This window comes from Simochromis diagramma, unplaced genomic scaffold, assembly GCF_900408965.1.
Source record: "Simochromis diagramma unplaced genomic scaffold, fSimDia1.1 OVJJ01000026.1, whole genome shotgun sequence".
Classification (NCBI taxonomy): Eukaryota; Metazoa; Chordata; class Actinopteri; order Cichliformes; family Cichlidae; genus Simochromis; species Simochromis diagramma.
Genome location: NW_024386985.1, coordinates 10,263,487 through 10,288,703, shown reverse-complemented (window position 1 = coordinate 10,288,703; position 25,217 = coordinate 10,263,487). Strand labels below are relative to the sequence as shown.

Sequence of the window (25,217 nt, the reverse complement as noted above, 5' to 3'; positions counted from 1 at the left end):
AATTTTTCCCATCTAGTTAATAACATTGATAATCAGTAAAAGTAACAGTTTCAGAAATAAAAGTGCAAACACAGGACCGACCACCCTGTTTCCCTAGACCTCTGACTCTGATTTGGGAGTTGAAATAACAAGTTGCAAAAAAAAAAAAAAGAACATGGGAGCTGTTTTGTTCTCGTCAGGAAACATTACCAGTTTTTCCCAGAATACGAAGTCTGCCTGCCAGGCTTCAGGTTACTAAAGATAAAAGACAAAACAATTACTGTAAGTGCTGAAGCATTAATCAAAGCCCCACTGTCTGTGTGAATGTTGGATCATTTGAAAGGTATGATAAGGGCATGATACCTAAATTTCAATACACTGTCCAAGCCTACTAACAGAAACAATATTCATGATTTTAATATGATACAGTTTTTGGCTGATAATGTGTTATGTCGTCCCTGGGGTCTATTTATGTAGATTTCTAAGTGTCTTCAGCCTCATATGTAGAAATCTCACAATATATTTCATTCACTCCACTTTCTGGAATAGGAAAATAAATAAATTTAAAAAAAAAAAAAAAAAAAAAAAAATATATATATATATATATATATATATATATATATGGGCGATCGTGGCTCAAGAGTTGGAAGAAAAGTGTCCGCCAGCCTCGCCTCTGTCAGTGCGCCCCAGGGCGGCTGTGGCTACAATGTAGCTTGCCATCACCAGTGTGTGAATGTCTGGATGACTGATTGTGTAAAGCGCCATTTGCCATTTACATATATCTATTCTTTTTTTTAAATTTGTGACTATATTTCTTATATTTCAATTTCCTTTACCATGGCAGAAAAAGACAATGGTTCTTTTGTTTGAAACTGACTCTCACTCATGTGCATACGACAAGCATTCCAAGCCAAAAACCTGGAGACTATAGAACTTGCCCAGGAGCCAGTCAGTAGTAGGCTTTTTTCCAGGCACTGAAAGCCCATGGTAGCTGGAAAAGCGTCTCCTGACATGACCTGCAAATCAAATACCTTTCCCCAAAGCCCTCATGGGGAAACACAGGATGTTTTCATTCTTTATTACAAACAGAAACAACACAATGCTTATTCAAGGAAACTTGCTGTTCTAATAAGAGAGTATGCTTTGGTTAAAGAAGGAATGTGGGATCACTGAGAGGAAAGGACGCCTGACTTTACGAGATTCTTAATCAGTCGTGGTTGTGCCAGAGGAGAGGGAGGGCTTGATGTGGCACTGGGGAGACAGACTTTACTTCATTTTTATTTGTTATGCACGACTCACCTGAATTCTCCTGCTGTGACAAGTTTTATTTAACAGCAGATTCAAGTTAAAAAAATGTTTTCTTCCTACAATAACACGTGTACCTGGAAAAGGCTTTGATTATACACCACATGACTTACAATGCTGAAATCTAAAAAAAAATCTGACTGCAGAAGGACACTTAATAGAGGCCATATTCCACTCTATAAATTTGGTTTCACCAAACTCACTCTTGAATGAAGTGTCTCCAAGGGATTTTAGGGTTCAGACTAATGAATTAATCCACCATGAGGCCACTGGTGTGCATGATGGAAACAGTTGACCTAATACATATTCCTGCTGGGACTGGTCCTCTCCGTTTTCACTGTTTATGACAAAACCATGGAGCTCTCTGTGGAGGCACAGAGGGCTCCATGAATATTTTCCTGTTTTTAACTTCTCCAGAGAGATGTTGGGATCTAATTTTAGCCAAAACCTTCTGACTTGTACAATGACTTTTGGCACTACTTTTATCACCACTGTACTGTAAAAACAGCCAGTATAAAGAGCATATCAGAAGCTGGGTGTTACAAACTTAAAATCAAGTAGTCCTAAGGGGAAGACTGCGATTTATACATAAGAATAAGGTATTTCTCTTCGTTAGTCATTTCTAATTTACTTGTGTCTTGTCTGAAACAGGTCTCTCTTGTAAATGAGACACTGAGTCTCAATAGGACTACCTGTATAAATAAAGTTTAAATAAAAATAAATAAGTCTGCATAAAACATGCTTGAGTACAACAGCAGTGTTTTAGAGTAAAATACAGAGAGAACGAGACAAATAATTCCAGACATGTATAATAAAGTCATTAATTTTTTCAACATTTAATTGTTTTTGTTTCAGCCCTTAAATTAAAGTTGATTTTGAAATTTTATCACCTTGTAAACATTTCAAGACCCAACTGTACCTTTACGTAGAAAGGAAATGTCTTCAAATGAACGATAACTTGCTCATATTAATCCAATATGTGAGATTTACTACAGAATATAGTGGCATGGTACATACCAATCATTTGAACTTTAAATAAAACTAAACAATAGTTCAGTTTTTAAATAGAACAAAGCATAACAGGGACTCCTGTGTTTCAGGGAAGAAGCATGACTGCTGCTCTCTGAAAACTTTATTTGCATCAAAACATACATCTGACTATATCTCAGCCCTAAAACAGACCATAGCATTGACGCCATGCATAAAATATTCTTAAAATATGTAGTTAACTACTGAACTGATTGAGAGATTTAAAAAAGTTTAACTATGACGTTATTCAACAAAGCATTTCCCCCCATAATAGCACTTTTTAAATAAAGATAGCAACTGCATTATGGTATAGGGGGAAGGTGGCTTTAAATAAAGGGTCTATTCCACCGGGGGAGATGTGTTGTGTGACATTTGATGCAAACAGAATAAGCTCAGAATTTCAAAAATATAGTCTATAACCAGTCTGCCTTTTAAAAATGTTGTTAATGTCCCCCAGGGAGAGAGACCGAGAGACACCACATCATAAAAGTGGACTTGCTCTACCCGAAGAGCCCAGGGTTATGCAGAGTCAGAGTCTGTACGAGGTGCTGGAAGTCCTTCACCATCCAGGGCTGTTGGTGTGTCCCCACTGCACAGGCACTGCTGCTCTCAGGGCTGATACTCTGCGGGTCATTAAATGTTATGAGGACATCTGTGGAGAACTGCGGCAGACGGAACAGGCCCAAGTGGATGGTCACTGAATTCCTTGCTTCTTCATTGAACTTAGAGACGCACTGAGTCCCAGACAGCATCCACGCAGTGCTGCACTCTGACAGGGACAGCTCAGATTTGGGCAGAGCCACAACACTGGTCACTTCAAAAGCCCCCGGCTCCAGAGCTTTGTTGCTTCCCGCGATGTCCTCAAAGTGGTACCTGGCTGCATCCTGGTCAGCCACCTGACCCTGGTACTCCACCAACTCGACGATCAGGCTCTGGTCTGTGTGGGCGTGGGCAAACACCTCCTGGTTGTCCGGGATTTCCCTCAGCTCGCTGATGTCTGTGGCGCTGTGAGGGATCACAGCTGACAGGGCTCCTCCAAACAGAGGATGAGCCTCGTTAGCGCTGCCTGCTGCACTCTGCATTTCTCTGTGAAGCCTGTAAACAGAAAGAAACACCACAGGTGAGACCGTCTCCACCCATATAAACACCACCTACTTAACAAAAATTGTAAAGGAAAAAAAAGAAGCTTATAAACACACATCTGCAGCTCACCAACTCACCTCCCACTGCACGCTCAATGTGGTTCCGGTGAAAACTTAATCTTCTTCTTGCATGTGTGTGTGTGTGTGTGTTTTTTGCCATTATAACAAACACGCTGCTGCCACCTACAGGTGTGGCAGACCTCGACAGAGACGATTTCGCAGAATAAACTTAAAAAATAAAAATATAAAATTTCTGATTTTGTTTTAAAGCTCATAACATACATAGCAAAAAAAAAAGAAAAAAGAAAGAAAGATATAAGTAGGTTTAATTCGAACATTTAAATGCTGAATGTCCAAATGACATACATGGACGTTCAACAAAACAAAGTTCCCAATATATTATTCATCTGCATAAAAGTAACACAAATTTTGTGCTAAAAGGATAAGTATAAACTTATATGATCCCACTCCTGCTTTCTGTTTCATAGCCAGATTCAACTTTCTTTCAAATTACCTGGAAATGACACAAATGACAAATGACACAAATAAACAAAAGACTCCCTTAACGAGGTAAAAAGATGGAAAAATTGATTTACATTAATTTTTTTGTTGCATGAATTGATTAGGTTCATTAATAATCAGCAGCCATAACTATGCAGTTTCCACAGGTCTTTTGTTCCAATTTGAAATCAGACTTTGCCTTTATGTGATAAATTTCACCTTGGATACGGATTCAACTTTTTTTTCAACTTTTTTTGGGAGGGTGGATTGTACCTTTAAAAGATGTTGGGTATATTAATTATGTTTGGTCTCAACTGGATTTGTGGGAAAGAAACGACTCAGTCTTTTCCTTTGTGAGTAAAAATAACGTATTTTTTGTTTGAAAATGTGAAGTTGTCAGTGTTATCAGCTCAACATTTTTAAGCAACCCAAATGTAACAAGGAAGAAAGCATGTACAGAAAGAGCGGAAGAACCTGTCTATTTATAGATCAGCTAAAACTTATTTTATCGTATTTATTTGAAGAAACAAGTGGTAATACCCTTGGCACAATTCTCTGTCTCAGCACTGGTGATTGTTTGCAATAAATAAGGTACAGGCACCATAAATACATTGGTAAAATTATTTGTTTCTTTGAAGAGACCAGATTTTTCTTCTTTCCAAAAATATATCACTTTGATCCCATTTGAACTTTCTATGTAGAAGTGGAATATTTACTGCATAAAATAATAATGGATTGCATTTATATAGCGCTTTTCGGGGCTCTCAAAGCGCTGTACAATTCCACTATTCACTCACTCTTAAAAGAACGTAAGGTAAAACATTTTCCGCAGGCCGTCAAACATCTGCAGCATTCTCTCCTCCTCCACCAGCTGTTTGTGTTGATTTCCTGGTCAGCTGATTCAGACCGAGCAAAGATAGGAAGAGGACAGCTGACATCCACAATGATCATCGTGTTTCATGGTCATTGATAGCATTTGCGATGAATCAAACAGATCCGTAAAGTCGCATTAAGCCTTCGTGTTAATTTCTGAGTTTCTGTGTGGAGGAGTTTACCTGCTTCGAGCGAGCGGCGGATCCTGTGGAAAACAGCAGGTAGCCGCGTTAGCATCCTTAGCTTAGCTTAGCTTAGCTTGGTAGCTAAGCGGCCTGTTCCATACAGGTAAAATAATAAAGTAGAGTGTAACTAAGCTATAGTAGCTTTTAAATTGTTTTTCGTATTGTGGAGTTGAAGCTTCATTGTTAATTAGGTTGACAGGAATATTATTTGCTAAGATTTAGGTTGTCAAATAGCTCGACCTGCTAAAGTTGTTGACGGCTGTGATATAATGTTAATTAGCTTATGAGATTGTGAGCTTGAGTGTTCAGTTTTACTCCTTTGCTAAACTGAGGGACCCTTAAAGCTATTACTTTACAAGTAATAGAAAAAAAAAAGGGGGGGGGGGGGAATCGGCCAAGCTAAGGGTTAACCCCTAACCCCAAGCCAAGCTTTACTCATCTGGTATTCCTCCCTTGATAGAAATTGATTGTGGGGTTGATTTTTCATTCTTCTTCTGTTTGCGTAAAGTTGCAATCAATTAATTGATTAGGGTCATTAATAATCAACAGCCAACATTAAGCAATTTCCACAGGTCTTTTGTTCCAATTTGAAACCAAGCCTTTCCTTTATGTAATAAATTACTGCTTTTCTTTCTGTTTTTCTGTTTTTTTAAAATTGACTCATCCTGCTTTCCTGCCTGAGCCTTAACATGTTACATAGATGTAACTCTGGCTTCTTTCTCTTCACACTATTCCTGCTTCAGATCTGTCCCCTGCCTCTCTTCTCTGTTTACTGGAAAGCTCTTCTCCTCTCCTGACCGCTGAAAGGCCCAGTTTTCCAGCTGCAGTGCCAGAAAAAGAATCTGAGAAAGCCACTGTGTCAGAACTAGCTGGATTCAATGGTATAAGTTGTATTGTTGGGTTAACAGAGGTTCTGTGTGTGTTTGTGATTATATTACCACTGAGGGTCACATGTTGTTTAGTTCAGTGTCACAGAGGCCCTTTAATGAGGCATCCGTGTGTGTTTTGTCTCGCTCTTTGGAGCATGAAACACCCAAACACAGACTCCAGGGTGCATAATTGGAAGAACAGCATGTTTTCCATTTCCGTGTTACATGGAGAGCAATGATGACATTTCCTTTCATATCTAGTGAGACTCAACACCTGCTCCACCAGAAGGATTTGGATTTAAAACAGAAAATAAGATATCTGTTTTTGCACTGTTTTAAAAAAATATTATGTTTCTTGTATATGAGAAGCTGGAAACTCAATATCTGATCCAACATCACATCCAATTACTTTGGGGACTGCAATAATCAGTTATCTTGAGCTACACTCTTGAGAGTCCTAAACCTGATACACTAAACAGGCTATGTAAAGTAAAATAGCTCAGATGAATAAAATAGAATACAGATGTCTTGCATTAAAGTGGCTCAATATATCCAGAACAATAAGAGTGAAATAAAGTGGCTAAACAAACAAATAGAGTTGTGTTGCTGAACCGTGAATTCACATTTAGTCATTTATAATGTTTAGATTCTCAGTATGTTTGTAAACTCTGCATGTGGTTATGTCTGTAACTCCTTTCCTCTTACCAATACTGGAATCTTCTCAATTCAGGTATCTAACTCTGTTTTAAGTTCTCCCACAGTGTGGTAAAGCTTCATTGATGCTTTTTCTTCTCCTGCCCTACAGAGGGAGCCAGACCGGGAGGAGCAGCCTGAAGACAACATGCCACCGAAGTTTAAACGACACCTCAACGACGATGAGGTCACGGGATCCATTCGCAGCGAGAGGGTGAGACACAAATAGACATGAAGGAGCTGGTGCTTGGCATTTGGGTTTGTAACAAATTGCATCTGCAGTTAGAGAAGTAAAGTAGGGCATGTAGTATGTTTTCTTAACCACTTATACCATTCATGGTTGGAGAGAGATGGAGCCTGTTCCTTCAGATGTTAGGCAAGAGGGTACTGGACATGCTGGACTTCTATCTCATAGGGTAACACATTACTTTTACTGTGGATTGACTGATTGAGCCCATCCTGAGCGAGGAAAAAGCCCTGTATCAGATGTAGATTTTTCCAAGTTTATTTGTCAGATTAGTCATAATGGAAAAACAACAAAAATAAGGGGAGAGAACCAAAGCGACTTTTTTTTAAGGGGTGAAGCTTTAGAAACTGCTACGGCCAAATGTCTGGTTCTCATCAGGTTGATCATCCCTGTCCCACGCACCTGCACCTCCCCTGTCCTCCCTCCTATTCTTTATTGTGTTCGTTCCTCTGTGTCATCCTGTTTGCTGTTGTGTTGAGCTGAGATCAAAGCAAAGCTTACCGGGAGGCTTGCATAACAAAATAACCTCCCATGCTTTTCCTTCAGTGCCCGGCCTCCTGTCTTACAATAATTGCTAACAGTTTCCTTCACGTCTGCTGTCTCAAATGGAAAGAAAGAAAGAAGTTTGTACAGAAGGAGATTGTTAGTGCCTTAACTTATAAAGCATTTTATGATCATATGGCCACCATTCCCACAGATCTTTTGCAGATGCCGTGTTATTTACAGGAGAATAAATTGTATTGGCTCGACATTGACACTACAGTGCATCCATAGGCGCCGCAGTTATTAGAAGGTGAATGCCATGGCTGAAAGAATTGAGATTTTAACCTTGGTTACTGCTAAGGTAATGAAATTCAAATGTAATTGATCTTTCTCATAAAAATTTCACACTGTTGGGTTTTAATATCGATTACCTTTCTTGTGTAGTATCTAGTAGCAGTGGATAAAGTCCACCTGCCTTCAGTCCAATAAGAAACAGACTCGTTCTCTTCTCCTGTGAGAATTCAATGCAGCTGTCCTCACTTATTCTTTATAATTAGCAATTTACACCAGAGTGCTTTTTGCCCTGATTACAGCCAGCAGTGGCTCAGACTTGTCGTCACTGCAGGGATATTGTGGCGTAATTCACCGTAAGATGCCAGACAGTTTGTCCCATCCTTTTCTTTTTACTTTTTTTATCTGATCTGTAAATTTTTATGTGGGATTCTCAGCATACTGATTGTCCATCCATTCATCCATTTTCCTCCACTTATCCGGTTTGCTGGGGTAGCAGCCTAAGCAGAGACACCCAAACCTCCCTCTCCCTATCCTAGTCCTCCATCTTATCCAGGGGAACACAAAGGTATTCCCTGGCTATCTGAGAGATATAATCTCTTCAGTGTGTCCCTGGTCTACCCTGTGGCCTCCTTCGGGCAGGACATGCCTGGAAAATCTCACACAGGAGGCATCCCAACCACTTCAACTGGCTCCTTTTGATGTGGAGGAGTAGCGTCTGTACTCCGAGCCCTTCTTGAATATAAAGGAGAGGCCAGCCACCCTTGAGAGAAAGCTTACTTCTGCCACTTGAATTCACACTCTCATTCTTTTAGTCACTATCTAAAGAGCATGACCATAGGTGAGGGTAGTGATATAGCATAATGATCGTCCTGCTCTGAAACCATTTCACTCCAGTGCTTGTGTAATGTAGTGGCTGCTCTCACACATCACATTCTTAGATCAACAGACTTGAACTTTTATTGCTGCACACTGTGACGACTGCCCACCTGGCCAGTAATAACAAGGCACCAGGCTGGAAAACAAAATCTGGGGAAAAGTTAATAGTGTGCCTGAATTCAGCCAGTCATGCAACACAAGCTTGGGTTTGTATTGAGCCTGTCTTAGAAATAAGACAAGAAAACCCATCGGGTGTCTGTTTTAGTAGTCACATAGCTCTTTGTAGGTAGGCAGTGTGTTTACACACATATTGGTTATGTGTTCCTCCAATTATTATGCATTATTTTAGTGATGCCCTTATTTTGGGTCATCACTAACAACCTCTACTTAGAACAGATGAAGGAGTTTTTATTGGGCTTTGGCCAGCAGAAATTCAGCTTTTTTTTTTTTTTTGCTTTTCACCCACCATACAACAGCCTGATATTGGAGCCCTTTGTAACTTTGGCTCGTTGTAGCATGGATCCTGTGGAACTTGATTTTTGTAGGATAGGGCCTGCATTAGTCAGACTTGTTGTATTCCTGAGTGATTTTCTTGCAGTGTGCTGGGGATTATTATCCTGCAGCGGGCTGCTATGGGGTTGCGCTGTTTTGGCATCAGTGTTTAGGCAGGGTGTTCAGGTGTGAAAGTAACATGTTGATTAATTGCCAGGACCCAAGGTTTCCTAGCAAACAACTGCTTCTTAACAAGCTGATCAGTTTGACTGTATTTAGACCATCTGTTAGTGGTTTTAATGTTTTGGCTGATCGATGCACTGGGCTAATGTTGTATTCACTGTATTGACCTTCGAAGGATAGTAAGCCAAAGACTGTCATTGATCCCTAAAGCAGCATTGTGGCCTTTTGGTGAATAAAGTGCATCCAGTTTCTTGAGTTCTCGTCACCAGGACTACTCCTCAGCAATCTGCTCAGGCTTTAATATTGGTTATAGACTAGCGCTCTGACAAAGTCCCTCCTTATCCAAAGTAGATATCAGGCAGGCAATAGTCCCAACTTCTGTGACCTCTGACCTTTTTCTCTTTTACAGAGGAATTTGTTGGAGGAGGACTCTGATGAGGAGGAAGACTTCTTTCTGTGAGTGTTTGTTAATTAATTTAATAATAATACATTAGATATTTCAAATTAAGTTGCATTTCAAACAGTAGAGCATTAATTTGCTCAGATGAATCAGGTTGTGAAGATGTTATGTTTTTCTGACATATACTGACCAGGTTTTAGAGCATGGAGAAAACAACCAACCACCAAATTGAGAAAGTTTAATAGCCAGTCTAAAGTTGTAGCCAGTCTATGGGAGTAATATTGATTGTTAGAGCATAGTACACTAACTAATCAGCACAATTCATGCTTGTAGTCTGTACATATGACTTCATCCATGCTTGTTTTTCAGGAGAGGGCCAACAGGACCCAGGTTTGGACCTCAGAATGACAAAATCAAGCAGTAAGTACAAACGCATACCTCATTACAACAAAGAATCAGAGGTCAGAGTAGTATTTCCATTACTGGTTTTGATATTGGTGTTATGTAACTATGGTTCGTAATGTTTACCAAAAGCTGCTGGTTATTACCAGATTGTGTAAGAGAGCCCATCATGTGCAGGTTATTGTGTAACCTTCTCAGGATGTCTCAGTCCCTCTGCAGACTAACAGAGAACAGAGGAGGTCATTGTTTAGATCGTCTCGCACTCTGACTCGTTTCTCCACACTCAATTCATACTTTATAGTTTGTTATTGTTGTGAGCATATGAAACTAGATGCCATAGCTGCACATTTGACGAATGTTAAATTCACGGAGCTCTTGAACCTTAACCGCTGTGGTCACTGTAGTTGTTTATGTGTCATGATGGCAGCTCATACTTCTTTTATGTCTTTCTTTCTTGTTTGTTTTGCTCTGGCTTATGACTGTATACTACCTTCAGCATGCAATCAAGCTGAAAGCCAAGTCTGATAATTTACTGCAGAGCTTTTGTTTGAAACAGTCAGTTTGATTGTGAGTGAGAGCAGACAGTTGTTATAGAGAGAAATTCCACAGTTTTATATCATTACTTTTCCTCCCTTGTGAGTTTCTTTGCCAACTTCTTTCCGCTTGTTAACCACGCAGGCCTCCAAGTGGTATTACTCTAAGATAAGGGTGACCTAAGGGTAATGTGAACTACTCATGCCATACTCAGTTATGAGTAGTATAAATAAAGGATTTGAACTTAATGCTGCAGATACCTAACAGGTGCACACAGGTCACGCTGAGGCTGTCAGGCTTTTCATTGTCTGCCAGCTGGACAAGGCCAGACATAGAGAATCTTTTTACTGTACCAAAATAAGACCGGTCCTACCGTTGTGATTCTGTGTCCTCAGGGTGCAGTCGCAGGTCGACGAGGTGATCGACGTGATGCAGGAGAACATCTCCAAGGTGATAGAGAGGGGCGAGCGACTCGATGACCTGCAGGACAAGTCAGGTGAGACACACCAGCCACCGCGTGTGCATATTTACCAGACATGTGTGCACTACTCAAGCATGAAAGGCAGGAAATACCATTACTATTATTGTTTGTTTTAAGATTTAGTTTCCAGAAAGACCCTACAGACTTATTTTATTTTAGGTTACCTAGGTATTTAGTAAGAAAGTAAAAGAAAGTCATTTACTAATGAGGCTTGGACATTCGTAGCATGCAAACAACCTTAAAGTTGAATGCCCTCAACTTTAACGGTAATGCAAGCATGTGGTTAGCTCTCATTACAGTGTGAGACTAATTTAGAATAGTTTTTAACAGATGTATTCAACTGGTAAGAAGGTCCAAAGTCAAACAAACAGCTAAGTGTTACTGTGCACTGAAGATATCCTACCTTTACATTGTGTCGGTGTGTTAAGTAAATTAAATGGAACAATTTCTGTAAACCTTAAAATATTAAATATGTTTTGGCTCTAAACAAGGATAAAAGCATTAACATTATGCAAAGTTGCTACTGCACACACTCGGGTGTGCAGTAGCAACGATGGCATGTGAATAGACTCCATACATGCAATGTTAAAAATACCTTGCATGCATCCTTGTGTAACTGTTTCCAGGTATGCAACTTAAAGCGTTCGACAGGTTTTGTGCTCTTACTGCTCTTTGTTGGACACGCACAGCTCATCTTTTTCGCCGCTAATGAAAACACATTGCTGCATTGCACTTGTTGTTGTTGTTTTTTTTTTCCTTTTTGGTGTCTCTCTCTCTCTCACACACACACACACACACACACACACACACACACACACACACACACACACACACACACACACACACACACACACACAGATGTTGTACATTGTACTCCAGCTTAGGTCTTTTGTGTTGACCAGACAAGCAAGACAATGACGCACATCTGGAACACATCTTTGTGTGTCTTTGATGTGAGTCTTTGTGCATGTGGACATGTCTGTGTCTAATTGTGGCTCCGCTGTGCCTGTCGCCCTTCAGCCTTCCTTCTGCGTTTACGTGAGAAATTTACAATCATGTAATCGACACTAGCAGTTTGCCCTCTGACCCATGTGCAGGTAGTCTGTGGTTAAATTCCACAAGAGTCTTTTTAGAAGCCTGAGCACTGCTCTGTAGTGGTGACAGGTTGTAAACATGGAGATGGAAACAGCAGAGACAAAGACTTTAAATAGGGACGCAAGCTTAGATAAGTAATACAGTGCACGCTAGGGAGCTCAACACTACCTTCATGTTATCATGCATAAACATAAAGTTAACAACAGTATCCAAGAAACAGAAAATTGCCGGTGCGGGTGAGTCGTTTGGAGAAGGGCTGGAGGAAATGTGTTTTTGCTCCATTGTGTTTTAATGTGGAAACTTGTACAACAATTGATGCCAATAGAGTTGGTTTAAAAAAAAAAAAAAAGCTGTTTAGAGGAGTGACTTCACCATCACAGTTAATTCTTACATAACTCCTACACATGCACAACACCGAGCCAAAAAACTTGAGTGACCCTATCCAGTTTGAAAATGAAAACAATATTCAGCTTATTGTTTACTTTACTAATAAACAGATGTCCTTTTTTTTTTTTTTTGTCCTCTTCGATTTACTTCCCTCCTCACGTGTCCTTCACTCATCTGTGCCGTAATCATGTGATGTTGCAGAGAGCCTATCGGACAACGCGTCTGCTTTCAGTAGCCGAGCCAAACAGCTGCACAGGAGGATGTGGTGGAGAGATATGAAGGTGGGGCATCCATTTCTTATTTAATATATATATTTAAATGCAACACAGATAACATTTAAATATCTGCTCATTATGGAAATGAGGAGGTAATCTAGCAAATCAGCTTGATTAGCAAAAGTTTTAAGTTCTGTAGTTATTTGTAGTCTGCAAGTAGCTATTTCCAAAGTTGATCTACAAATAGGCAAAGCATTGAACCCCATGATAGCGCCCTTCATTTGGATAATGAAGGACAAATTATACAAATTATACGAACATTTTACGTATTAATGAATCCCTACATTAACTTTTAGTGTTATGTTTAATGCATTTAATGAGTTATTTTTTGCATGTATTTACGATTATGACAGTTTTTGGTCCTCCACGGGAGATGTTCACCGTTGTGTGTTCTGTGTCTAATGTGTTGTTTCTCTCTCAGATGAAGATGATTATTGCGCTGGTGGTGGTTGCTCTCCTGCTGATTATCATTAGTAAGTATTATACCAAATACATGAACCGAGTGTAAATTTACAAAGTGCGCGGGACTTCTCTCTTACTGTTACTTTTTTCTTTTCTTCTCTTCATCAGTTCCAGTGATTCTTCGATATCGCTAGTGACTTCGGAGGAGGATGGGAACAACCTTCCTCTTCCTCTAGCTACCCCTGCACACAATCCTCCACTCCAGCTAGGGGGCGGCAGCCAGCTTCCCACACCCTCTTCAGTATCATCCTGTATACCCTCAAGGATCTGGTCTCTACTTGCCACTTAGTACAGATCTTATCACTGTATTCTCACATAAATCTACAGTGAGGTCGGTACTAAGGCTTGGTTTGATCCCCAACTTGAAACTAAGCTCCAGAAATGGGACACATGGGGAAAAAATGGGGAGATATTCCACCAGTGCTGTTTGGGAGAAACCTCTCAGCCCTCTAGTCAATGTGAAGGAGTGCTCCATTCCATGATACATATCGCATGCAGGACGTGACAACAAGTCCTGCATGTAACATCATATACATCGATATTGTAAAGGCAGGGAATCGATGCCAACCATCTCTTAGTTTAGCCAGTCTGTTTCTGCTGCAGCAGTCTTATATAAAGAGGCTGTGAACTTCCAGCAGATAAACCTCTGATGTCTGCCCACGATTTCCTTGTGTGCTCACTTACTCTGAGGCTTGGACACTGAGAATGTTTTCTGCCCATCACAAGGTGGGAGAACATCTGAGGTTCATCTGTGGGGTCTAAAGTGGTGTTTCTTTCTTAATCATTTCAGTGGCTTTGACTGCTTTCACTTTTCAGGTATCTTTCCTCGTTCTCACAGAAACACGAGACTAGAAAGGAACTACATGTATTCATACAAGAACCTGCTCTGTAACAAATATCACCATAGATTGTTAGTGTACAGAAGAACCATGTCAAACCAAAACACCAAGGTTATGAATGTCTCCTAACCATTCTGTTCTCAGATGCTGAGCTTGGTCACAGCTGTCAAATTTGTTTTCCCCGCTTGTGACATTACATCATCTCTCACGCTGCAGATGGTTCTGTTTGGTTTATAGGCTGCTTCTGTCTTTTTCTTTTTCTCCACTGTTTTCGATTTCTTATTCGCTCAAGTGTTTAGCTGCTGGTGTTCCCGTCGTCGTTGGAGGGATTGTATGGTTCACTGTATGGTTACGTTATAAGGAGGGGGGGTGATTTATGTGGTGAAAGCTGAGCTGTGAAACAAGAGTAGGTGTAACTGTCTGGAATTAACTCTACATGGTCTTTTTTTTTTTTTTAATATTTATTTTGGCTGTAAATATTGATTCTGTAATGATGTATAATACTCTGGCATTGCATTGGAAGACTGTGATCCTTTTTTTTGCTCTGAAATAAAATGATTTTAAAGGGCACTTGTCTGCTTTGCTGTGGTCTGAACTAGTACACTGTCTTATAGGAAGTCAGAATAGATGAGTATGGATGGAGGGCGTATGGGGAAATATGTATAGAGGGAGAAAAAGTAATTCTCATGCCGTACCTCCACTTTGAAACACCCTTAACTATCCTCATGCTCTCAGAGCCTGCAAAGTCCTTTTATCTCTTCTCATTACCCGACAGTTTTATTGGCTTGTGGCTTTACTGGCAGTTTGGCGTCCCATGATGGCACTAAAGTTGGAGGGATCGGAGCTCGTGAGGTGTTATTGTTCTGACAGACGCGCTGCCTCTCGTTCCCTGGACAGTAGACGCAAATACACACTGACAGCTCTGCCCTTTACTTAGCCAGCACTACCCAACTCTTCTAAAGGAGGAGGAATTAAATTAGCCCATAGGGACCTTGCCTTTTATTGATCATACTCAAATGGCATTCCAGTTCGTGCTCATTAGTGATGCACACAGTAGGGGGGATGACTTAATTTCAGCTGTGAAGAGGAGAGAGGTCATTTCATGTCATGCACTTGCCTGAATGTCATTAAAGCTGTGGTGATAAAGGTGGATGTTGCTCGATGGTAACCACAGAGGCTGTAAAGTCCTGGCTGTAAAAGCTGCTGCCCTGTCAAGAGTTAGAGCTTAGAGTTTTGAATTTTGCTACTGGTCAGGAAAAAAGATTTGGGCCACACTACTACTTAAATCTATGAGACACTTTTATCCGTTGCCCCTGCTGAGACACTCCCACATTGGCAGCCGAGGATGTTTTGGTCCTCTGCAAGGTGCTGATATCGGATGACTTCAGATTCCGGGCATAGCGACGAATTTATGAGTCGTATAAAAGTGAATTAAACCCACAAGAAAGCAGAATGGATAATATGGCAGCCAGTTAACGAGCACACGCCCTCTTCATCTGAGAATGATCAAACAGAAGATCATAGTGTCAGTGGTTTTAGGAGACTCTTTGCTCTTTATTTTAATTCTCCTCGTGAGTGTTTACCTGTGGTTCTTTTGGTTTTGCCTTTAAACTTCTCTTTAATTTAAATTAGTGGAAAATATTAATGAAATTAATATCTAACAATACCACATAAAAGAAAAGTTGATTTTAAGCATAGTGTACCCTCTTCATCTGTTCATCCATCTTTCCAGCCAGTCATTGCTTCGATAAAGGTAAACGTGTCAAGTAAGTATTACCAGAAGCAGTATTACGTGCACATAGTATGTTCAGGGATCTGCATGTCTTATCTTGTTTACTTTCTAGCTGACTGGCTCTCCTTTTCCCTCTTTTCCCTTTGTCATCCCTGAAGTAGACGATTTAGGCATCAGAGTGATCTGCCAGGTCAAGAATTGAGAACATAGAAAAGTAAGGAGGCATGAGAATAAGAGGAGTAGGAAAGGAGCCAGGAGAGATTCAAGAAACGCAAACAAAGGCAGGATATGAAGGTAAGCTGAGAGCTGTAAAGATTAGTTTCGACTGGAAAGTATGTTTATCTGCACCTGGAGTGCTTCTCTTTCAGATCTTTTATTCTGGCTCTCTAAAGCTATCCTCGTATCTGATAACTGTAGGAATGAGTCACTACAGGCAGTGTGTCAGAAAAGACAGAAACAAATCCACTCAGGCAACAAGTGCTGGGAATTTTCACTCATGGGGATCAACGTCAGGTATCCAGTTGTCAAAGGACTTATAACCTTTGACCACTCAGGAGGACGGCTCTTACTTGCCGATTGCATCACCCCCGCCCCCCCCTTCCAATTTGGGAAGGGAACACTGTCTTCTCAGAAGGTAATTGTATCCAACAAGGACAAGCTTTCCCCTCTATTATTGACCGAAATGTCAAGCAAATCTCCTTTGACACACAGGATGAGGCATATTATTGGAGGCTTTTACACAATAAAAGGTATAATTATAGCAGTAATTGAAAATAATGAAAAGACAGCAAGCTGTAACGTCTGATTCCTAAATCTGTAAGCATAAACAGCTTGTGCATGAATGAGACTTTTTTTTTTTCTCAAAACAACCAGTATTTCTTTACTTTCTTTTTCTTCCCTCCCTTCTCTTCCTCCCTCCTCTACACCTCTCCTCTCATCTCCTTTTCATTTCCCTCCTTTCGTCCCCTCCAGAATGTATAAATATCTGTGAGCTGTCGGGGGAGAGCTCAGTGTTGCAGACCTGTTTATAGAGGAGAGACAGAGGAGAGAGCAAGAGTGGGAGGAGAGGGGCAAAACTGCAGAAATAGAGAAAATACCTGAGGGAAGACTTAAAAAAAAGAAGAAGAAAGCCATCAGTTGAAATTAGGAGTTGCGAAAGGTTTAGAGGATAATTCCACAATAAATCCAAGAGTGGGCAAAAGAAAGAAAAAGTTTTTAGAGTTAACTGTGAGCTGTCTCAAACATGTTTGCTCTACTCTCATTCTGTTTATGCGGTCTTCTGATGCGAGGTGAGGCACAGGACAGAGCTACTCTGTGGAGGGGAAATGACCGAGGTGGGCGATGCCACTACACCTTCACGGTTCCTAGCCCTGTTGAGTCCAGCTGCCCACAAATTGGAGGTCCGGAGGTGGAAGGACTGAAGGCCAGACTCAACCTACTGGAGGTCCTGGTGTCCCAGCTGAGTGCAGGGGACTCTCGGCTCCCAGGGGTTCAACAAGGGTCTGGAGCCAGAGTTCAGTCTGAGCTGCAGGAGGCACTGAACCGGGCCGTTGGAGAGAGGAACCTGCTGCAGAGCGAAAAGGAGCGCCTAGAGAGGGAACTGAATGGGCTTCAGCTTCGAATGGAGGAGATGAGGAGGGAGACAGAGAGGCTGAGGAACAAACCCTGTCCTCAACAGACACCCATGGTCCCACCCAGCCCCACTCTGCAGGACAGGGTCTCAAAAAGACCTGGTAGTGGTAAGAGAACCACCACATACTTACGTGCAATGCTGAATAACATTTGCAAATAAAAAAAGAATATCTTTACTTGACAATATCCTATTTTTATCATCAAATTAAAGAAATCTACCAGGTCATTTTATATCTACATCAGTAATTAAGATGCACAACAGAAGGAGCTACTGTCTGCACACAGGCTGTCATTTAGTTGAAATATATAATGAGCGTTTGAGTGAAGAATATTGGGTGCATCAGAGCAGCGAAGGGATGACACAACAAATTCTTCTATGTAGAGTTGCACAAAATACCAAAGCACTGCTCATGTATGTGGATCGTGTGGAAGTCTGTTTATGGTCACTGCTTAAATCATCAGTGAGTTCATGTTTTAATGATTCACACCTGTTTGCATGCTGTTAATGTTTTGGTTGCCCCTTTAGTCTGCAGCTACACTCAGCTCAGGTTTCTGTGCTTCCCACTTCCTGCACTGCATTTAGGGATGATAAACACGCAGCCCAGAGGGGGTCAGCTTAGTATTTATGGGCAGAGGTTGCTTTCTTTATGACTGGTGTTTCCCTCTGCATGGCAAGAAGTGTGCGAATAGCTCTGCTGGGGAGGGAAGGGGGACTGAAATGTGATGCACTCTCTGGAAGCGGTTGTTCCTTTGCCCAGATCTCATCTGAGGGCTTTTGATGATAGCTGGTGGGCTGGGATTGTTGAGGATGTGGGTCTGTGGCTAAGAACAGGGGTTAGAGGGCTCCACGGAGCTTAGAAGTTATCTTAGAGCCACTGAGGTTATAAGTGGCCAAACACAAGTAGAACTGACATGGCCATAATATTGTTGGTAAGCACTCTCTTCTTTTTTTCTAAGCCGTCACTCCGTCCACCCTCCTGGCTCTCATCGTGAGTTGCTTTTAAGGCTGAGATTGCCATCAGCAGTAAATCCTGCTTTTCTAATTCCTGCCAGACATCCCTACTCCCTGTGCATCAGGAGAGCTTATAAGCTCTATCTCCTGCATACTCCAGGTTATCTGCTGAGCTCCTCATGTTTGCACCTGCAGACTGAAATACACAGAGAGGCTCCCTCAGGGTGACAGGCAGATGTCGAATAGATCAGAGTCTGAGGAAGACATGCAGGAGGAGAGAAGAGATAAATGTCAAACCAGGTTGTGTTTAGGAGTAAGGAAACTCTGACAGGAACATTTTTTTTATTGTTTACAACCCATGCAGTGGTTATGATCTCTAGTAGTAGTTGCCACTCAAAATATACGAGCCGCACTGTGTAATGTTATTCTAGGTCTTATAAAAAGATATTCACATAGAATTTACACTGGAAGTGATAACACAAACCTTTTTTAAGCTAGACAGCTGAACTAAGATCCCAAGAAAATCAAAGTTTACAACTTGAAAATGATGGAAAATCGATGAAGCCAGTAGAAGACAAGCAGTTGTAGAAGTCAGATTTATATAGAAAAAGGTTATTTTAGTTTTAAGTCACAGGAGAGGAATAAACACAGTCTGCTTCATTGTCTTTTAGAAGAGTTTCTTCAACTTCCTGAATGTGCAGCCAGCAGGATTTGCAGTAGTAAATAATATTTGCAAGATGCCTCAGGCACAGGGCTTCACATGCAACAGGTAGAGGAACTGCAGCTTAAGAAAATCTGCTGTATGGTATACTTCAAACACTGACTCATGAGTATACAGGAAGAATAAATATCCAGATGCAAAATGTTTACAGCAGCCGAGCCGAAGTCTGCTAGCTGGGGTCAATTAGACTCCTCCATCCTCACATAAATCCTCCGGCAGGAAATTAATGAGGTTTATGGTATTTTACTCAGTGACATCCCAAACAAAGAGGCAGGAAATGAGGGCCCATATGGCAATCACTGCCATACACACTAGGGAAAAGACAGTAGGAGAATGTGGCTGTTTACCTGTGATGATGATAAATGGCTGTTACTCTGTGGGCCTGTCCTCAGAGCAGAGGCAGACATTAAACTTCCTGCTACAGTTAAATCACGACTGGTGCTTTTGCTTTAAAAACCTTTAATTTTTGGGAACATTTGGGAACGTTTTTTACAACACAACTGTTGTTCGTCATTTACCATCCTTCTTCCCATCTTTATCATAAATCAAGATTTGCTTCCAGATGAAAACGTTCTCTGCATCATTAGGCTTGATTATGAAAAGCACGGCTTTCACATGCTCACACCCATGCAATTAGTCCCAGAGGACGGCCATACCCAAACATAGACTGCGTATCATTTTTTTTTCTTTTGTAAACATCACCGTGTTTACGTCTTCAAGTTTCTGAGGGGTACACAGTTTGCAGTTATTGTTTGACATTGTTTAGGTTTGAGTATTTCATGAAGGAGAGAAAAGGAGAAGAGAAGAGTGATATAGGGGAAGAAGAGCAAAACGGGTGGTTTGAAGTTGAGCTGACGGTGGGGTGGAACGGGGTGTCAAGTTTGTTGACTTGTGTGTTATGTATGTGTGTGTTATGGTCGGTCAATCTACCGACTGTCTGACTCCAGAGCAGCTGGGAATCCATTTAGGGGTGTTTCTTTTCTGCTGTCAGATTCCCTGCTGTCATCGATGCCATAGACATATTTGGGTATACATAAACTCTCTCCAAGTTGGTGCGGACTACAAGAAAAGTGTGCAACAAAAACCTATCATGTGCCTGTCTGTGTTTAGGGTTGAATCCGATGTCTCGCCTCATGACCAGACCCAGCAGGCAGGAAGACAGCAGCAATTTGAGAGGTGAGGTGACTTTTCTGCAGAACTTTCACTGTCTCCTGTATCTTCTTCAGCTCACCCCAGGTCTCTCTCTGTTCAGATTCAGCATGGCAGTATGGAGCTCCGGGCTTTCAGGAGCTGAAGGCTGCCGTGACAGAGGTACCCGCTCCAGGTGGCAACGAGGACAACACAGGTAGTTGGATGGTGTATTTGAACTGAGGCTTATTGCTATTTATGGAATCACAAATAGAGACCAGTAGATACATATTGTCTATACACACCAATTAAATGCATGTTGTGCAGTACTGAACTACTAGTTGCAAAATGGAATAATGGAAACAAATATTTTACAGTTGTACGGTGGGTCATTTAAAAAGTGGTTTTCTTTAAAATAACTTACTTGTTCCTAAACGGGACTCCTTGAACATGTTTGTACCTTTTGAAGAGTTTTAATACCACAATACTTATTATTTATTTCACTTTTATTGTTTTTTTTAATTTTTGTTCTCCTTCTGTGTCATTTTTATCTCAGTGAGATATTATTTAACTTTTCCACCTGATATAAACTATATTGTTATAGGTTGTGTTTAATGTTTTGTCTCCTTTGGTATAATATTTTAAATTAACTTATGAGATCCTGGTGTTGGTCTTGTGCACCACTTTTGTGAGACTCTAGTCTAATTAGCAGGTATGTGTGTCTGTGTAACACACCCATACAGATTATACTGTAGATTACTAGAGATGATATTGTAGCACTCTACCCTCTCATCCTCTCATCCCGACATGGTCACTCCTGACTCCAGAAAAACACGGTGCTCATAAACCAGTGGATGATGTCACCATGACTACGTTTTATAAGGTTTATAGTACAAACACACCAGTATGACCCTTTAAAGTGTCCAGTTTTTACAGCTCTTACTTCCCTCCCTCCCTTCACCCTTCTCCCCGTGCATCCATCTGACTTGCCAAACATGACACTCGCCCCCCCACCTCTGCTGACAGTCTCAAAGCAAATACTACTATTAATACTGGGGCATTTGGGGTGAGAATACCACAGTCATGCCTGTCTGTAGGTATGAGCGCAATCCTGAGTTTCATATTTGTCTCCTAAGTGTAGAGGGAAAGCACCTCTAGCGATGACACGCTTGAACCTTCCCAAAGCCACGTCACCGCTCATTTCGGGGCTAGTTTTTTTTTTCATGGACATCATGAAAATACACATGCAGTCAACACAGATAGTCATTTGATCTCAGATGAGGCCACGCTAACCGGTATATTTATAAGACATACTCCTATTTAACCTTAAATCCGGCTTTACTTCCTGAACCTGAGAGCAAGGGTGTATTTAAGGAAGTGGTAAATATACAGCCTGCCTTATCGTTTTCCAAATAAGAGAAGCAGAGAGTTCCCGCGCAGGATGAGTCGTACTACAGCTGCTGCTGCTCTGGTCATGGTGACTCAGGCAAAGTTGGACTTGTTGTCGAGTTGCATCTCCAGACCTGTTGTCTGCTTCCATGAGGAGAAACCGTGACCTCGATCAGATTCCTGTCGTCACCCCTCAGTCATGCGCATGTAGATCTCCTCGTTTGAGCCACCTTAAATGATCCCATGGCCTAAATGTTTAACTATCAGGGAACATTTGTGTTTTTTGAGAAAATAATAGTAATTTCTATCCTTCCTGTTTGCAGGATGTGGGGAGCTCCTTTCAGTTGGTGAGCCGGTAACTCACAGGAAAGCTGATAATATAGCGGGTAAATATGGTATTTGGATGCAAGACCCTGAGGCTGTTTCCCCTTACGGACCCAACATGCTCTGGCGCATTGATGCCATTGGCGCTGAGGTCAAGCAGATGTTTGGGTATGAGGACTTGGAGCAACTCTCTAAAGGCTTCCCATCCAAGGCAGGTGTCACATGGTTGATGTTCAGGATGGAACACATCTTTGATCTTAATTAAATCTTGATTATTGTTCTTGTTTCCCCCCGGTAGGTCCTGCTGCTGCCGGAGTTGTTAGAGAGCACTGGTGCCACTGTGTATAGAGGTTCCCTGTATTATCAGAGACGCAACAGCCGCACTCTCATCCGATACGACCTGGCTTCTGAGAGCGTCGCAGCTCGCCGTGAGCTTCCTCACGCTGGCTTCCATGGCCAGTTCCCATACTCCTGGGGAGGCTACACCGACATCGACTTGTCTGTGGACGAGAATGGGCTGTGGGCCGTCTACTCCACCAATAAGGCCAAGGGAGCAATCGTTATCTCACAGCTGGACCCAGAAAGCCTGGGGGTGAAGAAGAGCTGGGAAACCAACATCAGGAAGAACTCTGTGGCCAACTCTTTCATCATCTGCGGCAAGATGTACACCGTGGCTAGTTATGCATCTCGTGAAACCACCATCAACTACATGTACGACACCGAAACCAGCCAGGGGAAGAACCTGGCCATCCCCTTCAAGAACAAGTACGGCTACAACAGCATGATCGACTACAGCCTGGCTCAGAGGAAGCTCTTTGGCTGGGACAACTTCTACATAGTGTCCTATGACGTCAGGCTTGGGCGCCAGCAGGCCAACTGAGGCCAGCACGAGAGTGACTGCTGAAAAGTGACATTTGCTTGGCTGTTCCCGCTTCAAAGACTCACAGCTTTAGAGCATGAGTGGCAGCAGTTGTTAGAAACCTAACACCTTCAGTATCCATGTGTAGAGGAGCCTAACTACCAAACTTAAAAGTGAGATGAAAACATCTGAGGAACAGTGTCCCAGGCAGGTGCTTTTTTCCTCAGATGTGAGGAGCTTTGGCTGTGGTATGGTCCACAAACATGTTTTTAGAGGAATTATTTTTGTACCGCCTTTAATCCAGATGTATAATTTTGTTGTTTTCTTGTTAAGCTATGTATATTTGAGGTTGAAAGAAAAGAACACAGAATTTTTCTATGTGGAATTAAAAAAATATGACAAAAACTCCTGTGGTACTACATACACCCTATACAGTTGTTTCACCAGTCAACATCTTTTATCAAATAAACTGCGCTCTTACTTACTGAATATTGCATGTACTTGTACAATGTAGTCAAAATAATGATGTAATGTTCAAAATCATCATGAAATAAACCTGAATTAGAAAGTCTGAGTGATTATTTGTTATCTTAAGATTTTGAGACGTTCAATTTTTAAAGAAAAGCCAAAGATTTAATGCAATTTCATCGCTTTCTAGCTATTAAAACTAGATTGATCAAAAATAAAACAATTATTCTGATCAAAGTATTGCACATGCTCACTTAAACGTCAGGGGTATAAATCTATCCAGGTAGGGAGCAGAAACCAGTGTGAATCCGTTTCACACCCCGTCTCCCAGCACAGTTTCAAGAGTGTGGAGAAGATACCATGAGACAGGTCTTTTATTGCACCCTCTTCTCACCACCAGGACCATGCAGCTCGACTGGCATGTCCCAACTTCTTCCAGCTCCCCCAGGATGACACATACACAGGCACTGCAAAGTTTGTCGTCTCTCCCAAAACAGTCTCAAGAGTGCGGATTAGATAACAGGAGATGGGGTGTTACATGAGGGCACCTGGACAGGGCCGCATAAGGACCAGCATATGCTCCTTTGTGCAAGGAAGAACAGAAGCACTACCAAATTATGTCCAGAGGGCTACTGGTGGATATGTCCAACTAAACGGTTAGAAATTGATTCCATAAGGGTCTCATCGGGTTCTGCAATCCTTTAGTGAGACTTGTGTTCACAGCTGTAGATTATGCAGCTGAACTGGTATCTGCCAGAGAACACCACTGTCGACTTCACAGATGACAGCAGTTTAACCCAGAGCATCTGGTAGACGTTAATAAGTTGCCAGTTGAGCTGCTGCTCGCCACTTTCGTTTGTACCAAAGCAGGTAGAATGGACAGCTCGATATCCCTGAAGTATAATATATGTTCAGCTGAACAGGTGTCTAAAGTCGTTGTTGGTAACACAGCTAAAACTGAACTGTTGTTTTTAGCTCATAAGCTGAGGTTTTCAAATTATATGGTTCAGGAAATATTACTTTAATACTACTAAAATACCATTCTAAGTCTTGGAAAACTGAAAGGGCTCAAAGCACTGCTGATTACTGGCGATTCAAATGAATAAAAACCAAGTCTTACCAATTAGCAAAGATTTAATCTAATTTTCAAATAAATAAAATGATATTTAGCATATTTGAAAGGTTTTTAAAGTACTTTCTCTCGAGACAAAACCCTGTTAACCTGGTCAAGCAGTGACTTTAACCCTCTCCAGGCAGGCGTTGCAGATTTGCAACAGTTAAATACTAACAACGTGACTACCCAACATACATATTTTATGAGTTTCTTTTACTCAGAAGTACCACTGCAGGACTTGGTTGTGCATTAGCAACAAAAAGTTTAATTTAAGCCTGAGAGGGTTAAGGGGTAATAAAACATCAGTGATTTACTGACCAGTCATAAGACCTTTCCATCAGCTCTTCAAAAGAAGGTGGAACTAGAAGAAAATGGGTTTTCCTCATGTAAGCTCTATTGTGCCCATTTAAAATTGTGTTTACTGACACCTAGTGGTCAGATGCAATCAAAACCAGAATTAAATTGATTAGAAATTTCACAGCATAATCATCGAAAAGGATTTGGAAGTAAAAAGCACACTTCACTGAAAAACATCTCAACAGTATATTATTTATTAGTTTCTGTAACCAAACCAAGAGAATGTAAATAAGACCGTACATATTTTAATACAGCGATGAAACCCCTGTACAAGTACAACAAAAAATAAAATAAAATCAAAAACAAAACAAAAACAAAACAATTCATTACCCTCCCTCCCTAATCCCCCCTCCAGAGTAAGGACTTTTCCCTCAACCAGGGTAGACGTGAGGAGTCCCCTCACCACCTCAGGGCGCATACTACTGTACATTTCTGAAGGACCATTGTCACCGCAACCCCAAGATGAGAGCATTGTGGGTGGGGCAGCCAGTGGAGGTGAGGCAGAGAGAAAACAG

The 25,217-nt window shown here is 41.3% G+C and overlaps 3 protein-coding genes across 9 annotated transcripts; 2 read left to right on the top strand and 1 right to left on the bottom strand.

Moving 5' to 3' along the window:
• Window positions 1-1,691: 1,691 nt before the first annotated feature.
• Window positions 1,692-7,804, bottom strand: rangrf (RAN guanine nucleotide release factor). 4 transcript variants are annotated; one of them, XM_040039795.1, is made up of 2 exons: window positions 7,738-7,804; window positions 1,692-3,408 (listed from the first exon to the last, which is right to left on the bottom strand). In XM_040039795.1, the coding sequence occupies exon 2, from the start codon at window positions 3,393-3,395 to the stop codon at window positions 2,814-2,816; it is 582 nt and encodes a 193-aa protein (XP_039895729.1). In that variant the 5' UTR covers window positions 3,396-3,408; window positions 7,738-7,804; the 3' UTR covers window positions 1,692-2,813. The 4 variants fall into 4 exon arrangements, with proteins under 4 accessions (XP_039895729.1, XP_039895727.1, XP_039895726.1 ...); XM_040039793.1 differs by lacking the exon at window positions 7,738-7,804 and adding an exon at window positions 3,534-3,646; XM_040039792.1 differs by lacking the exon at window positions 7,738-7,804 and adding an exon at window positions 3,513-3,555.
• On the top strand, window positions 4,829-14,596 carry vamp4 (vesicle-associated membrane protein 4). 4 transcript variants are annotated; one of them, XM_040039796.1, is made up of 9 exons: window positions 4,829-5,050; window positions 5,758-5,895; window positions 6,689-6,790; window positions 9,561-9,607; window positions 9,921-9,971; window positions 10,883-10,983; window positions 12,652-12,731; window positions 13,147-13,198; window positions 13,296-14,596. In XM_040039796.1, exons 2-9 carry the CDS (start codon window positions 5,893-5,895, stop codon window positions 13,319-13,321), a joined length of 462 nt encoding a protein of 153 aa, XP_039895730.1. In that variant the 5' UTR covers window positions 4,829-5,050; window positions 5,758-5,892; the 3' UTR covers window positions 13,322-14,596. The 4 variants fall into 4 exon arrangements, with proteins under 4 accessions (XP_039895730.1, XP_039895731.1, XP_039895732.1 ...); XM_040039797.1 differs by having other exon boundaries at window positions 4,829-5,117; XM_040039798.1 differs by lacking the exon at window positions 5,758-5,895.
• Window positions 14,597-16,696: 2,100 nt separating this feature from the next.
• Window positions 16,697-23,334, top strand: myoc (myocilin). Its single transcript, XM_040039791.1, has 5 exons — window positions 16,697-17,497; window positions 20,174-20,239; window positions 20,316-20,408; window positions 21,904-22,115; window positions 22,203-23,334. Exons 1-5 carry the CDS (start codon window positions 17,002-17,004, stop codon window positions 22,782-22,784), a joined length of 1,449 nt encoding a protein of 482 aa, XP_039895725.1. The 5' UTR covers window positions 16,697-17,001; the 3' UTR covers window positions 22,785-23,334.
• Window positions 23,335-25,217: the final 1,883 nt, after the last annotated feature.